The sequence below is a fragment of the Catharus ustulatus genome, chromosome 7, assembly GCF_009819885.2.
Source record: "Catharus ustulatus isolate bCatUst1 chromosome 7, bCatUst1.pri.v2, whole genome shotgun sequence".
NCBI classification, from domain to species: domain Eukaryota; kingdom Metazoa; phylum Chordata; class Aves; order Passeriformes; family Turdidae; genus Catharus; species Catharus ustulatus.
The window spans coordinates 5,431,284-5,448,076 of NC_046227.1; the positions used below are offsets into that span (position 1 = coordinate 5,431,284).

Below are 16,793 nucleotides of genomic sequence, written 5' to 3' on the forward strand. Positions count from 1 at the left end.
CAGCGACTAAACAAAAACCAGTGGAGGTGAAGACTGCACAAATAACCTGCCAGCTGACGTCATGCCCCAGGGGAGCTGGGCGTTACCTCCATGGCCTTTGTCTTTTCATCCTCTGCTTTCCTGTGCTGACGCTGCTGTTCCTCAAACCAACCTCGCAGCTCTAATCCCTTCAGCTGCTCAGCCTGAAAGTCTTCGAGTGCAGCTTCCAAGTCCTTTTGTTTTTTTTCCAATTCAGCACTGCAAAGTTAAAAACAACATTCTGATGTTCAGAACAGAACATGCTTCACCAGCATCACAAGCAAGACATTTTGGGTTGGTTTCTCTGAGTTCTTTCTATTGATTTGTTCCTTTAATATGGTTTCTCTTCTTCCTAAAGAGGGTCAGTTTTCAAGTCATAGCTAGTTAGCATCTGAAAACATTTACCTCCCTGCAAGCCAAGCTAGAATTGCTCGATTTTGTAACAATTAAGAGATAGGTTATTTATCCTGGCAGAGCAAAGCTGTTGTCCTGCAAGACGAAAGCAAAATATTGGCATACACTGAGAAGGGAGTGGGAAAGGAACATACCCAAGATGACATAATTTAGTAAAGAAAACATAACCCTTAAAAGTGAGAGACCCTGGTTTTCCTCCATGTGTTTCCAAGTGCTAAGCCCTTTATGGATCCAATTAGTATAAAGCTCTTTCAGACCTGCTGATAAATCAAGTAAATGAATATATCTACTTCTCACCGTAAATGATTTATTTCCCTCCGAAGCTCTTCCAGGGATTTCTGCAACCTTTCATTCTCTTGCCTACTTCCAGAAAGCTCTGATTTCAGGGATGCTTTTTCTTGATTCAGGAGATCACATGTTTCAGAGGCTCTTTTCTTCTCCTCAGAGAGGGTGCTGTGCAAGTCACTTACGATAGATTTTTCCTGCTGAAGCTTATATTCCAGTAATTCAACTAGGGTAAGAAAACACTGCAACAGTTATTTATGTTACAGAGACCTTGACAATATGATATCACTAATTGAAATTAGGAAAAATAAAATCAGCTGTATTGAAGTGTTCTTGTCTGAAGAATTAATCACTTTTCAAACATGAGAAGAATCAGCAGGAAGATGCACAAACACTATGATTCTATCACTGTGATATTCTGTATTATCACTAATGGATTTTAAACTTCATTAAACAAACTTATCCACTTACATAAATGTTTTATGACAGGAATCACTATGTAGAACCTGTTTTGCCAGCTCTGTTCAGGCTAGTGAGTTAAGAGAAATAACTTCCCCTAAATTTGGAGGTTCCTGTTTGATAAGTACATAAAAAGAATTAATGTACTTATGTCTACAGTATTATGTAAATAAAATTAGCAATAAATTTCTGGATTTCCAGAAAACTTTCCTCTCTATCGGACTAGTGCATGGCTGAATCTTGAATGATAGTGATGGAAAAACAAAAAGGAAAAAGTAGTGCTTTGCTTTGAAGAGAGATGTTTATTTTTGACCAAGGTCACTTGCACTTCTTTATTACATCAAGGGAACCTGCTGAGAAAACCAAGGCTTGCTTATTTAGTCAGGAACAAGGTTTAACAGTATGCTTGGCACAGTTTGTGGTGGGACTCCACAGTGTTAAAGGTCTTACCCAACCTAAATGATTCTGTGATTTTATACTAGCAAATATACAGATAAACAACTCTCTGCAAACAAACGGGTTTTACTCCCTGTGCTGGGTTTTCTCCATGCATACACCATTTCAGTTCTGTTGCTTTGGGTTATTTTACAGTTTCTCTTTGCTTTTCATAGATTTGTTGTAACTACTGATATGAGAACGAACTGGCAGCCTGAGTGCATTCAGTAAAGCTGAGGAACTGTACAGCATCCACTTCTTTGCAAGACACCTTTTTTTGCCTTTTACCTTTGAGGCAAAAAGGAGCTGCTGTAGAAGACAAGAACTGAGAAAGCCAGAATTACCTTTCCTCCGGAGCTGGTGCTCCTGTTTGTTGCCATGATCTTCAGCCTTGGTGAGGGTTTCCTGTAGCTGCTGGAGCTTCTCCTGGTTCTGGAGATGTGTCATGCGGAGCTGAGCTCGCAGGTCCTGGATTTCTGACAGCAGGCTATTCCTGTCTGAGGAGAAGAGGTGCTCCACAACCATCTGCCTCTGCTCCTCCTGAAACAAATCAAGGCCTATTCAAACTACAAGGCTATTTCCATATCTTCTGCAAGGATAAATGCTAAGGAAACTCTTGCAGTACAAGTTTTGTACAGAAGCATTCAAATACTAAGTTCATGCTTTGCATTAATGCAAAATGTTAACATTATGTAAAAAAGAAACTTGAGTTTATAGATAACAATTACTACAACCTAAAAACTAAATATTATGGTCAAAAAACCCCAGATGTAGACTTAGTTCAACGTATACCCTTTGGAAGAGAGGTCTGTGAAGTTCTAGACAGATGGGGAGAAGGGAAAGAATTAAACCAAGTATTTCCTATTCACTATCAGTGTCTTTCTTGATGCCAGCTAAAATAATCAGTAGGCTCTGTAACACCATGTACAGAGTTCAAGAAAAATGCTACCACAACAGAAACTCTAAAAGCTACTGACCCCATTGCATTAACACACAAGGTTTAACAACAGAAGCAATAAAAACGAAAAAAAACCCCTAAAAATAAAAGAGAATAAAGAAGTGATTTATGAGCAGTACACTTTTAAGAGCTTTTCGTACTTGTTGTTTCATTATATACTCCAGCTTTTCCCCTAATGAACTTGTGTCCCCAGATGCAGGATTGGAGAAGTGAGACTTCAATTCAATTTGCATCACATTTCTCTCCTTCTCAAACACACTCTGTACTGCTTGCAGAAGTTCTCCTCTCCAGTCAGCAGCAACACCTGATGTTTCCTGCAAAATATTTTTTTTTAAATGCCATCTCTCTCAACCTCTAACCCAGCATCTTTCATACCATAAGAGTATGTCTGTTAATTTAAGCATGTTTAAAAGTGTTTAAAGAGTACTGTCCATTACTCCTTATATATATACACACACAAGCCTCATAATACATTAATATACATAATATACATTTCTATATATATATAACCTGCTTTAAAGGGTATTGTATAGCCATACCTTGTCTCCTCTATCTGCCACCTTGCTGAGGTAATCCTTCAGTGACTGGATAGCATCCAGCAGGGATAATCCCTCCTTCTGCCAGCCCTCCACTGCCACTCTGGTCTGGGGGACATTTTTCAGCTCCCTAAAACCAAAGGGATGCTCTGACAAAGCCAATATTTTGCGGCTCTCCTCATACACCATCTTCAGCACAGCCTGAGAAGAAAAAAAAACCAAAAAACCAAAAGGATAATGTTAGCAAACAGGCATCAGCATCCAGGCAGTGTAAGAGTAGGATGGGATAGCACTAGACAACAGAAGTAAAGTGTCTGTATCAACACACTAAGATGCAATTATGTATAAATTATTATTTATGCCAAAGGGTTGTACTTTACCTTTGTTTCTGAACCATTTAGCTGACTTCCCTGGGAATAAATTAAATTCTATCAAGTCTGAAGCTATGTTACTAAACCAGTGATGCCAGAAAACTGAATTATGGATTTAGACAACCTTGGCTTAATTTAGCAAATGATGTACAAATATCAACTCCCAAAATAACCAGTTTTAATAACTTACACAGTGGAAATTGTTTCCTCTGACATTGTCAGGCCAAATAATATCTTACAAATAAATTCCCTGTTCACAAACTATTACATCATGCACAGATGTTTCCTGGCCTCTTTTCAAGGAAAAGCACTGGAGATTTAAATCCTTTTCTTACACACATCTCCCCAGAAATATCCCAGCCTCCATGTGGAGCTGCTCCTCATTGCTATGCACTTTAACAACAACACAGAGTACTTTTATTTAACTCGTGGTATTCTTTCCTTGCACTTTTTAAAAAATTACTTTTTAACAAACTTGAGTTGCTTTTCTGTCACTGGAATTAAAACAGTGATTACTTCAATATTCAATGAAAATCTTTAGTCAACATAAACATCAAAAGCACAGTAAAGTGTTCAAACTCAACATTCAGTACTGGAATATGCACTCAGATTTTACAGCCAATAAAGTCTAGACTGATGGTCCACAAAAGAAAGGGACAAAAAAATCTGTTTCTTTTGGTAAAATAAAATTCACTTCTTCCATGAAGTCTCTGACATAGAATTTTTAGACATAGAATCACAGAGTGATTTTCAGTTGGAAGGGACCTTTCAGGACCATATCTAGTCCAACTCTGCTGTGACAGGCATGGGGAACATCTTCTATTATTTCAGATTGCACAAAGCCCCATCCAACCTCATTTTGAATGGATTCTGGGATTGACTTCTTAGGATCCACCACCTCTCTGTGCCAGCGTCTTATCACAAGAAATTTTGTATTTAAGTCCAATGCATTTCATGATTTTACTGGGCAATGAGGTGAGGTTGAAAGATCTGTAGTTTCCAGGGTGCTTGTTATTAAGCTTTTTAAAAATGGGTGCTATGTTTTCCTTTTCTCCAGTCACTGGGGACTTTGCTGTGACTTGTCAAAAATGATGGAGAGGGTTTTGGCAATTGCAACTACAAAATTTCCTCAGGACCCTGGGATTCATGTCTTTGGGTCCCATGGACTTACCTATGTCCAGGTTCCTCTGGTGGTCTTGAATCTGATATTCTCTCATAATAGGAGGGACTTCATTCCTGCAGTCCCTTCCTCATCTAATTCAAAGCTTTCCTTATAGGTTTGGCCTGCTTATTGGTGGAGACACTCTTGTCCCACTTGGTCAGGTGAATTCCATGAGCCCCCTACACTTCTGGCTTCTCAAAGGTAAATCCATGATAATAAAAATGAACACCTTGAGTACTGCACCAACTACACAGACAGGGATTCACCTCTATCCTGGTCCCCTTCCTCTGACTGGGAAGATAGAGAAGATCACCCACAGTCCCAAACCTTTGAACTGTCCTGTTACAGTGCTATGAGGCCCTACACAGGTCTGTAGGGCTCACTCAGCTTGGCAGCCTCAATGATACCACAAACACAAGCTGCTGGTAAACAACAAACTTCTCTAGAGAAAGTATCTGGATGGCAAGAGGGTGCTTCAGCACCTCTCAGTAGGGAATCTCCAGTTACTAACACCTGATGGGCTCTTCTGGTAGCACTGCTTCTAGTACCAGCAGACTGTTTCATCAGTTCTGCATGTTTGGCTTTTCCTGGATCCCAACAGTTACTCCATGTGCTCTTCCTTCTCCAACCCTAGAGCATCATGTCTCTTATCAAGATAGGGGAAAGATTTTCCTTCTGACTGGAGCAGTGATAAAGGCCCAGTCTCCGTCTTGTGAGTTAGCTGGGCCAGTTTTCTTGAGTGAGTTTGAATTCACAAGTCCTTCTGCATTGTGCTGGGCAAGCTGGAGGAACCTGCTAAGCATATTAGGAGGCAGCATTCACTTTCTAGGAAGGGTATTTCTTCTAGTTTCTTATTACTTGAGAACCCACTGTATCCTACTGTATTCTCTCACAGATGAGAATTTCTCCCTTTCTGTAGCTGGAATTTTTGAAATGGCTGAGAGCTTGCTCAGCAAACCAAAGAATTCTAGGCATATACTTTCTTCAACTTTCCTTACTGACTAGAGTGAAAACTCACTTCTCAGTCTTCTGTATATTCCTCATGTTGCTTGAGCTGGCTCTGACCTATCCCTACACACCTTGCAATGGTGTTTCCACACTTTTCCATCACATGAGGGTGACAAGAACAGGCAGAGGAGCATGATGTCAGCCAGCTATGGTTGATTCTGAAAAAACTTTCTGTGAAGCCTCTGAGGCAAACCCATAAAGCAGAATAAGCAGTCCTTGTACCCCCACATTCTGAAACAGCTCAAGTGCTGTCCTAGCAAAACCAGTTCAATTCCAGCAAATACAAGCTAATGTCAGCAATGCTGTCAGAAGAGATGCAAGGACAAGAACCATAATCAACCTGAAGCTTAAACCATTACAGAACAGTTTTCAGTGTAAAAGTAGCAGCTATGTTATATTGCCATTTAATTTCTGTTGTCAAAAATATTTGTATGCTTATATTAATCATACATTACCTTCATCTGTGGTGAAAGTATTTCCTTTTCTTTCATGGATTCCATAATATCTGGAATCATGGCCCGGTATCGCAGATAAGCCATGACATTGGCATCTAGGTGATCTGATGTTTGTAGCTCCTGCTTTAGATCAGCTGCCAAATTTGAGCTGGTGTCTGAAGGAAGAGACAATCCCCACAAAGTGTTAGAAACATGGAAAGAACTTGAAACCAGAACAATCATTTGCAGAGTAACCATGATTTCTTCTGCTTCTATGAATGCAGGGTCAGGTTGAGTTGGTTGGTTGAGAACTCAACTAACTTAAGCTAAAAATCAGTAAGTTGCCTTCAGAACCAGAGAAAGTGTTATAGTTAAGCCAGGACTCAATTAAATCCCTTGCCTCTGTCCTGTATGTAGATGAAAAGGTAAAAGCAGGCACAATATAAATATATATATATGTTTATAAACAAAGAACCTGCCTGAGTTTAGCATAGCTTTCCAATAAAAGACCACAGTAAAAGAAAATGGGAGAAAGGAGAAACAGGTTTTAATGCTGAAGTTCACACAAGGTAAAAGGAATCTACAAAGTTCAACTTACTGCTGCCACATCCATCACTCATTGCAGATGATCTTGATCTTTCATCATCTTGTAAATCAGAAGGAGTTAAAGTCAGGTTATCAGCTTCTCTCATCTGCTTGAGAATAAAAATTTTTCATGTTACTTTGGTTGTCTGAATGTTGGTTTCTGCATTTAGGTCAACTTTTTTACTAGTGTGGATTTTAGCATACGCCTACTTGATCCAAGTGTTAGAGATAGCAAATACCATAATTAATGCAACATTGGTGCTCTCTGGAAGCCATTCCATCTCACTTTTTCCTCTTTTAATAGACTGAAGATATATGTATTTATATTTAATTACCCATCAAAGCAAGGCCACAAAAATAAACAGCCAAAGATAAATTTTCTTAAGTACAGACTTAATCTTTCTGTGAAATTAAAGAATACAGACAATATATACGTATACAATATATAAAAAATTTCCATTAAAAAGAAAAGCCTCTGCTCTCCAGTTTTGAAAGAGTCTCTTCTAACACTCCACAACAGATTGTTGAAGAAGTGGGGAGCTGCTACAGTATACTGAGTACTGTGGTAGCAAAGGTTTTACAGGTTTACCTCAATTTGACACGTTGTGTTATCACAAATTTATCAGTTATTATCACAGAAAAGAGGAACTAATAATTGGATGTCCAGCACTTCTTTGGACCTACTCCCAGCAGTGTGTAGGTTTCTACTACTTGGAGCTCTTGGCCCCTCAATGATCCCAGAGGGACAGGGCTGAGCAGTCTTGTTTAGTAAGAATTAAATCAGAAATGAAATATCACTTACCAGGAACTTCTCCATATCTTCATCATCATCAACAGAGTAAGTACTTTCAGAGAAAGCTGGAGATTTTCTACCTAGTCCCACTGCTGCATCCCCACTGCCATGTTCATCCAGGTTAGAAAAGCCCAGGGATATGGAATGATCTCCTTGCAGGGATGACCTTGTGTGCAGAATTGGAAAATCTGTGTTTTCAGCTTCTGAGAAGGGTGTCAGGTGAAGCACTGGTTGAAGTTCCATGCTTGTATCCTGCTTTCTCATGATCTCAGGTGAGCCCCACGAAGACATACTTGCAATTAGATTCTGGAAATCTTTTGGAGTCTTTTTGTCTATGCTCAAATCGTGTTTTGGTGAATCAGGGGTTTGGTGAATTTCCAACATTTGCTGGCAATGCTTTTTCAAATTTTGATCCCCTTGAGAGCTGTGGATCATGTCCAGCTCCTGGCACAAGATATTTTCTTGCGATTGCTTAATCTGTGTTTTGGGATTTTTATTGTGAATTGTCAAGTCAAACACAACTTCATCTTTTTCCTATAATGAAATAGCACATGTTAATTGCTTACTGGAATTTGAGCATGATTTTAGAAACATGCACTTAAAGGCCTTTTAGCATTGACTGTTTTTTTCTTCAACTGCTTTATCTAAGTAATTTTCAGATAAAATTACTCTTTTAACCTCTTATTCTGTGACTGAGTGTAAATAATGCACTATTTGAGAAGATATTTTAATTTAGTTTAAATTTGTCAACATGCAAATTTTGTTTAATTCTTCATACCTGTTAGTTTTTTTAGTTATTCACTGTCAGATACAGTGAATAATGGTTGTAGTTTAGCCCACCACCTTAATCCTTTTGTGTTAATCATCCTTCTTAATCCTCTGTTTTAAGCCTAGTGGTAGCTGCCAGGACTTTACTCATTTTGTTGCTCCTCCAGCTTTCATTTTAATACATTTCCTTTTTTTCCCCCCCACACTGTTTCCACTTTGGAACCCAAGCATTACTAGGAGGGGTTCTTTGCTCCTTTAAGGACACTGTATTTTTCTTTTTCTAATACTAGAATGAGCTAGATTAATAGAAAAAAGTCTATTGTAATGAATGCTTGAAGACATGGTAATTTTATTTACTTTGATTCAACATATTCTCCAATTTTGATAATTATCCCTCCACAGCCTGCTTTAAAACTTCCTGCACTTAAACATGGAAATACATATACTGACATATAAACATCAATTCAAACCTTTCAGAGTCTGAGTTTCTACTTGAAAAGCGATTTTTAAATAATTTAACTGTCCCCAGAATGCCAGCATTCCCTGATAATCCTTCAAAATGTCATCAATTCTCTCTTGACTGGATCCTAAACTGCTTCTGTTTTCTGAACAGGGATCTGACAATCCCTACATGTATAAACATGATCCAGTAGCCACTGGACTGGAATTCTCTTGCCTTGTACAGACACATTCCATGGTCTGCATGGATCATTGAACACTTTTCCCACCTATTTCCTTTCCCTGAGGGACTTCTGGGGCAGACCCTGCACGTACAGTGTCACCCAGGCACTGATGGCACTGCTCCAAACTTGAAATTCCAGACAAATAAAAATATAAACACCTGGAATGATCACATGTTTTGCATAGCTACAACTCTTAATTTCTGCTTTAAAAATTAACATGTCACACATAGCAATTATTCTGTCATTTCTTTAAATAAGTCATCTACCTTAGGTGATTATTATAACATACTGCCAAGCAGGGCCCTGAAAATCCACATAAGCCTGACACTGAATGTTTTTCCTTTCCTGTATACCTGAATTCTTCATATAAGCCCTCTTAACTAGCACTTATCACCTCTGCAAGCCAGCATGACAGATTTCTACAGCTCTCTGAAAAAATGGTCACCTGGGTCCTGAAAATGAGTGCTTTAATAAGAATTTAAGATTAGGTTACTTGCAGCAAATAGTTCTAGACAACATTCAGAATGATTACAAGAAAGAGTCATAGTAAATAAGAATTTCTGAAAAGAAAAGGAGACATGATGAAGTGTTTTCAAGTATCTCTCCAATACGGCCATGAACAATGGCAAACAGTCTTGGTAGCTCATAGTGGGTTTATTGCTTGGCTTGCAAATGTTCACCCTCAATAGGTCAGGAAGAAAAAAAAAAAATCTGGGAAGAGCTCACAGGTGGAAAGAGAGAGATATTACCTACTAACTACTCTCACAGGTAAAAACAGTAAAATGTATTTAATCTATTAATCTAGAATTATTCTAAATAAATCTCCACAACAAACAATACTATTAAAAATGAAATAATGTACCAGTTTATCAGTAGGGGAAGGCAATACTCCAAATGACTGATCAGTATTTGCTTCTAATTCTTGCATTCCATTTTTAAGGGCTACATTTTTTCTTTTACTCTGGCAGAAAGGCTTGAGGAATTGAGTCTCTTCATGACCTACTTGCTCCACCAGCTTGCAAGACTCCAGCTGTGAAAGAATTTCAGCTCTTTCCAATCGCAAGGCTTCGAGCTCTCTCAGCTGGACCTTGATTTCACCTTTCAGTTTTGCAGTGCTCCCCTGCAGTTCCTTGATTTCTCTCAGGTAAGCTACTTCTTTCTGATTCAGTGCTTGCACCTCAGAATCAAGTCTAGAAATTTCCGATTGAAGACGGTAAATATCTTGTGCCTGACTTGCAGCTCTCTTTTCCAACTCTGTTTGGAGCTCTGCTGCCTTTTCTGTTAAGTACTGCAGCTCAGTTGTGTCAGCTTCTCTTTGATCTGCCATTGTCTTTATTTGCATCTCTTTCTCTAGAATATTTGCTTCCCTTTCTCTCACCTTATCTTCAAGTTCTTGAACTCGAGATGCAGTCATCTTTGTCTCAGCCTCTCTCTGAGACAAACGAGTTTGGCAAAGGCTGTATTGTTCTTGAAGTGTCTGGTGCTGGGCTCTCAGGGAGGTGAGCTCTGCAAGAGACTGCTCTGATGATTCTTGCAACTGTTGGCATTTTTTCTCCAAAATTTCCACTTCTGTTTTGAGCTGCAATTCCTTCTTTTCCATTTGCTGCTGCAGAGCTTCTCTAGAAGCTGAGACAAGCTCCAGTTCCTCCTGAAGTTCCCTCACTTGGGAGAGTACTGATGTGTTTCCTCTGTTTGGATCAGCATCGCCTTGACAAGCTACCAGTCCCTTCTTCAACTCATTCTGAAGGTTTTCCACTGACTTGTCCAATGCAGCTTCATAGAAATAAACTTGGCTGTCACTGTCTTCATGACATACTGGTCCAAATTGTGCCAGCTCTTTTTGAAGCTTCTCAATTACTCCATGGAGCTGCTCCACCTCTTCATCCCTGTCCTTACGCAGCCTCTCCTGGTCAAGGCGAAGGTGTTCCACCACTGATCTGAGTTCTTCAATTTCAGGTTTTTGGTCTTCTGCAACCTAAGCAAAAGGATAAGGACTGAATATTACTGTATGTAGGCAATTATTATTGCATGTGGAGTTTATATTTCTCTTCTGAATCACAGAGGCATTAAATCACACATTTAACAGCAGGAAGAACCACACATTTCAGCTGGTGACTTCTCAAAATAATCTCTACTTTCCAAACAGAATTATCAGAAAGATTTCATTTACAATGAGAATCTGCTTACCTAGCTTCCTGCAAAAATCAAGCAATGAACATATAGTAAGCACTCTTACTTTATTCTCCAGAGTATTCTGCAGCTCATGCTCAAGTCTCTTTATCTGCTCATTCAAGTGATCGATTTCTTGATTCTTTTCTTCAAGCAGTGCTTGTGGGAATGACAAAGCTGAGCAATCACTAATACCCAGGTCCTGGCTTTGCTTGACATGAAGTTTTGTTAGATCCTCCTGACCAGAAAAAAACAAAGATCTCATTAGAAAGGACTGACTTTCTCTCTAAACCTAATGGCAGAGCAGAACTAGGGACTTTATATAAACATTCTCCTCTTTACTACAATGGTGAAGAGCTCAGTTCTACAACTCAACTACAGCTTCTTTGAGTTTGCACCACTGTATTAGACTGCCCCAAGCCAGAAAATAACCTTAGCTTTTGATTTAAATCAAATCACTGTAAAAGATAATACTACAACCATGAATCTAGAATACTGGGAGGCTTTGGCTTTACTGGTTTTATGATACCCAGCATTAGTCTTGTACAGGTAATGCAACATTCTGATGGCAAGGGAAACAACCCAAATATCTGTTTACAATATCATGAGATGAATACCTCAGCATTTAAGAAAGCAGGTCTGACATTTTAGCAGTACACTAAAGCTAGAGGAACCTACCTGCAAGTGTGCATTCTCTGCCTGAAGCTGGATGATGTTGGAAGCACTCAAGTTTTTTTGTATCTCTAACTGCAAGTTCAACTGCAATATCTCCTCATCTTTCTTGTTCAAGTTCTCTTTATATTGTTCTACTTGTTCTAGCAAGCTTGCAATCTAAAAAAAAAAAAACCAAAAAGCATAGCTGTTTCAATTAAGTTTTCCAAGATAAAACTTCATTCATCGTATTATTTAATGACAAGTAACTCCAGCAAATTCAATGATTCAAACTCTAATCAACCTGCATTAATAAAACACCCGAGACATAAAAACAGAGAGAGAAGCTTGTGTTCCAGTTCCTCATCTGCAAAACCAAAGTGCTGCAAAGGTGGGTTTCTGTTCTCTTTAAGAAAATCTGCTCACAAAAGAGCCATTATTCGGTATTGTGAGTGATCAAGGGTTGACTGATATAATTTGATGTAGCAATATGAGACATTAGAATTTGATGTGCAACAATGACAAGCAGTCAATATAAGCACCATCCTTATCTTCCCAGAAAGCCAGAAATGAGCCTTGCAGTGCCAATCCCAACAGCACAGACAAAGAGATGATTCAATAACCACACTTTTCTCTGCAGTGGGACGCTGCCATCCATTGTTTGCATCATCTCTTGCATTAATGGGTAGCAAGGTATAGTGGCTTTGGGAATTATGATTGTTGAAATCAGACTTCATAAGAGAAATGGAAATTCCATCTTTGAGAAATTAATTTTTATTATCTTGTACTGCACTTGTAAAGCTGGTGTACAATTGACTGAAGGATCACTCTTGTTTTTCTTCTTTACACATCCTTAGCTGAACTATGTTTCTATATCACAAATATTATAATAGTATAAACATATAGGTTACAGTATATGTTGTGTATGCATTTATATATGTATACATATATATTGTGTATGCATTTATATATGTAAATCCAGTAAGAGTTCCAGATATTGTGAGCAATTTCTGTGTTTCTTAGCTTGACAGAAAAACTCACCACAAACATCCTCTCAAACCAGGTTAAATGGTACCATTATGGGTAATTGCCCTTTCTGGTCTTAAAATAATTCTCTCTCACTCTCAAACAAAAACTTACCTACCTACTTCAACTTTGGGAGGAAAGAAAAATCAGTTTACAAATAGTACTGAGCAGTCTCAGAGATACCTGAATCATCACAAGACTGTTTCCAGCAGGAAGGGAGATGGACACAGAACACAACAAGAAAAAGGAAGGTTAGCTGAGGCCAAAGCAACTCCAAGTCTATGGAATTCTCCCAAAGCCCTCACCTCTCTCTCCTTGGCCTGAAGTGCTTCCTGCTCTGCTTGGAGCTGCTCCTTCAGCACTGGGGCAGAGCTGCCATCCACTGGCACTCTGTGCCTTGCTTCATCCAGTTTGGACTGCAGGGCTGAGATCTGGATCAGGTTATTGTACTGCTGCTGCTGCAATGCCTCTTTATCCTGAAAAATGATTTTTCAATGTTAGACTTTATTGCTGGCAGTATACAAACCTACTTAACCTGAACAATCCTGCTGAAACACTTCATGGACACTGACAAACCCAGTATAAGATAATCCCAGTGGTCTATAACAAAACAGGAATTCAAAACAACTGGGTTTTGGCTCATTTAAGTTTTCACCCCTTTATTTTTTGTAATCCAGGTTTAACAACTTCTGAAAATTTAGCATTCAGTGATAAGCTATACTCAGTTACACAGCATTTTACATGTTTAAGAACATAACAGTTTGTTCTTGTAGCCATTTCCAAATTTATTATGATACCATATATATGCCAAACTAAATTTGATAGATGGACACAATTTAAGAAATTAAAGAGTTCTGGGTAGATCAAAATCTCCTCACAAATACATTAAGTTCTGTGAGAATGTGATTAAGCAGCACTAAGTTTGTCCAACCTGTGATCTGCCAAGCTACCATAGCTTATTTTATTTTTAATTGGTTTTTGATTCTCCTCCTGTCCCAGTCCTTCTCAGGAGCTGGGTCAGGAAGAAGGTTCACTTGGGAATTGTCCAAACAATAAGCATATATATCTGTACTTAATACAAGACAAGAAACCTAAGGCAGTAATTGCCTCTGCTATTCAACATTTACTTTGTCCATAGTTTAATGCACAGATCTTTAACAGGTTATTTTAGATTAATTGTATGAATTGCAAAAAATACATAAATTTAACCATGTTTTCTCTAGTTCAAGAGATCTAAGATTCAGAGCACATGGCCAGCATCTTCTGATTGTCAACTGAGTGTAGCAGCAATTAAAAAAAAAATTAATTGCAAAGTTAATGCTGTGTTATAGTATCAAAAGGTTAGGGAAAACCAGAAATTTTTCTTGCCCTTGCATGAAACCTGTTATCAACCAGCCCCTCAGGAAAAAACACACAAAACCAAACCAACCCCAAGCAACAGCAGAGCCTTTCTGTTGTTGTTTTTTATCAACTAAAAAGCATTACCCAAACCACACTGATCACTGACCAGAACTCTTCAGCAACAATATACAATTCAGACTGCTGCAGAAGTGGGCTGCCTTAGCTGCAGGGTCCCTGCCTTTCCTGGACAGCAAGGCTGCAAGTGTGCAGTGTCAGTACAGCTCTGCACATAGGAGCTCAGCTCCTCCTGGCATTCTCCACTTGCCATGTCCTGAGGCTGCTACAGCAACACAGCCAAATCCAGTGGCAAACTAGGAAAAAAATCAGGGCTTTATATAATGTACCTACACTGTAAAACTTCCTGGGTTGTCCTTCACATGTAGTCTAATGTGGTGTCTTCTTCCATGAATCCTAAAATCCACAGCAGAGCAGGCTCCCTAAATTAGCCCCACTTTTTAGATCTCATTCAAAAGCATGAACAATTGTTCCAGACAACCTGATCCAGGAGCTTCAATGTCACATAACAGCAACCTGAGCCACTGACAGGAATTGGAACAGGACAGAACAAAGACCTGCTCCATGCACACGAGCTGGGCAAATCAATCTGTTAGCTGGGACTTCACTCAGAATTCCTTACAAACTGTTCTATATTCAAAGACATTCTATTTCCAGACCTATTTCTTATTTCTCCATCACCTGCAATACATGCATTTTCCATATGTTGGACTTTGGGGGACAATAAAAGCCTGCAGTTACCATCCACATCAAGTGTACTTTTAAAGAAAAATGCCACAGCATGTAATTGTTCTTAGAGCTCCACTGGAACTTATTTACTGCACAAAATTGCTTCAAGACAAGCTATTACAATGCTTTCAGGTGGCAAATTGAATAGTACACCCTTGTTTAGATTGGAGATGAATTAGTTTCTGGGGAGAAAAAAGAAAAACCAAACTCAAAAGTGCCTGAGTTTGGCTTATTTAAGACATTTACAAAACACCAATTGATGGGGAAAGTCACACAACCAAAAGAATATCCTGAATTCACATGGATGAAGAAAGCCTGTTTAACAGCAAGCCAAGATTCCAGAGAAAAAAGCAACTTGCCAACAGCAAGCAGCACCACAGTCTCCACCCACTCCAAGACAGACAGAAGTTAAATGGGCAAGGTTTTTGTATGTTTGGATAAAACCACAGAAAAAATTAAGCTCGGAAAGGTCTTTAGAGGTCTCTTACTGGAAGCACAACCAAGCTGGCTCTGCTCAGGCAATTCTCCTATCTCCCAGTCAGAGACACCACTGCCACTCTGCTTCCTTTAAGGAGTGGCTGCCCTCACAGTGACCACTTCCCCCTTCCATTTCATTGGAATTTCCCTTGTTTATACACATCTTCTCATCCTTTGATTTGCACCTTCTGGCCTGACTCCACCTACTTACAAACCTCCTGTGTGACAAGGTCTCCACAAAGCTTTCAACAATACTCAACCAAGGAAAATTATTGGGAGGACATTGAACATTTAGTTTCAGATGGCAGAAAAACGCAGATGTTTGTTAACGTTTGCTGAGTGGATTGTAGTTCTTAACTCTAGACTGTGATTAACTCTGTAGTAGTAACAAAGCACTAGAAGTTTTGGACTGTGACAAACAGATCTGGCTTCAGACACAGAGCAAGAAGGGCTACAGATTAAAATAATTTGATTTTAAACACAGGTACTTATTGAAGACCCTCAGTGTTTGATATTCAGTATCAACACCTTCTCAGAAACTTCCAGACAAGCACAAGAGCAGCTCTGAAGCAGCAACCATGACAACTGTCAAAAGCAGCCTCCATAGTAGGACTTTGAGTAAGTCTTACTTAAGTCTTGAAGGTAGTATCTAAGTACATACTATGTAAATCTTTATAATAGACTTAGAATTTGCAGAACCAGAGATTTTTTAAAACTGTGGCTGTGGTATGTGTCATTAATACACCAGCTGAACTCACCACTGGGTGCCAGACAGCATCACAAACACTATGACAGCCTCCATAAATGACACAGACTCTCAGAGAATGCCAACCCCATTCAAATAAGGATTTTGAAATTACCTGCTTCAATTCAGTTTCCACTTTCTTCATTTTCTGCAACTGTTGTTCCAAGCTGTGTACAGTCTTTGAGACCTCAGCACCACTGAGTTTTAGCTCTTGGATCTGTGCCACCAATTTTTCTATCTCTTTATCACGAGCTGCAATTTCTTGGTGTTTTCGCTCCTTTTCTAGTAACAGTTTATTGTAATCATCCATCTTCTCTTTCATTTCTGCTTGCAAAGATTCTACCTACACAGAAATCCAGTTTACAGATATTCAGGCAATATGAACAAATTTCCTGTCAGTTGAAAGCAAGAGCAATTTCACATTAAAGCAGGTTTCACTACAGATTAAAGTGGTGCTAAAATCCCAGGTGAAAATAAAACTAAATATGCATAGAAAGTAAGAAAGAGTTAGCTTTCTGAAATCTTGTTTTCCAAATGCAGCAGCTCTTAGATATATGTTTGATTACTCCCTCAATAACAGCAGTACTCCCAAGTACTAGATGAAGGTACACTGTCCAAGGAGCCTTTGGATGACAGGGTAGGTTGGTTATGAGATTAAAAAACCACCAAGA

General features: G+C 39.0%; 1 protein-coding gene across 6 annotated transcripts in view; it reads right to left on the reverse strand.

Annotated features, from left to right (window-relative positions):
• Window positions 1–16,793, reverse strand: part of PCNT (pericentrin) — a 69,438-nt gene that overhangs the window by 10,937 nt on the left and 41,708 nt on the right. For 5 of the 6 annotated variants that reach the window (XM_033064435.1, XM_033064436.1, XM_033064438.1 and 2 more), the window contains 13 exons: window positions 16,238–16,465; window positions 13,061–13,231; window positions 11,757–11,909; window positions 11,146–11,316; window positions 9,772–10,884; window positions 7,468–7,992; window positions 6,679–6,775; window positions 6,102–6,256; window positions 3,109–3,306; window positions 2,710–2,883; window positions 1,956–2,151; window positions 730–943; window positions 87–237 (listed from right to left, as the gene is read on the reverse strand). In XM_033064435.1, coding sequence (XP_032920326.1) covers window positions 87–237; window positions 730–943; window positions 1,956–2,151; window positions 2,710–2,883; window positions 3,109–3,306; window positions 6,102–6,256; window positions 6,679–6,775; window positions 7,468–7,992; window positions 9,772–10,884; window positions 11,146–11,316; window positions 11,757–11,909; window positions 13,061–13,231; window positions 16,238–16,465 — 3,546 coding nt within the window. The remainder of the gene's footprint in view (window positions 1–86; window positions 238–729; window positions 944–1,955; window positions 2,152–2,709; window positions 2,884–3,108; window positions 3,307–6,101; window positions 6,257–6,678; window positions 6,776–7,467; window positions 7,993–9,771; window positions 10,885–11,145; window positions 11,317–11,756; window positions 11,910–13,060; window positions 13,232–16,237; window positions 16,466–16,793) is intronic. The other variant, XM_033064437.1, reaches the window with a different exon arrangement.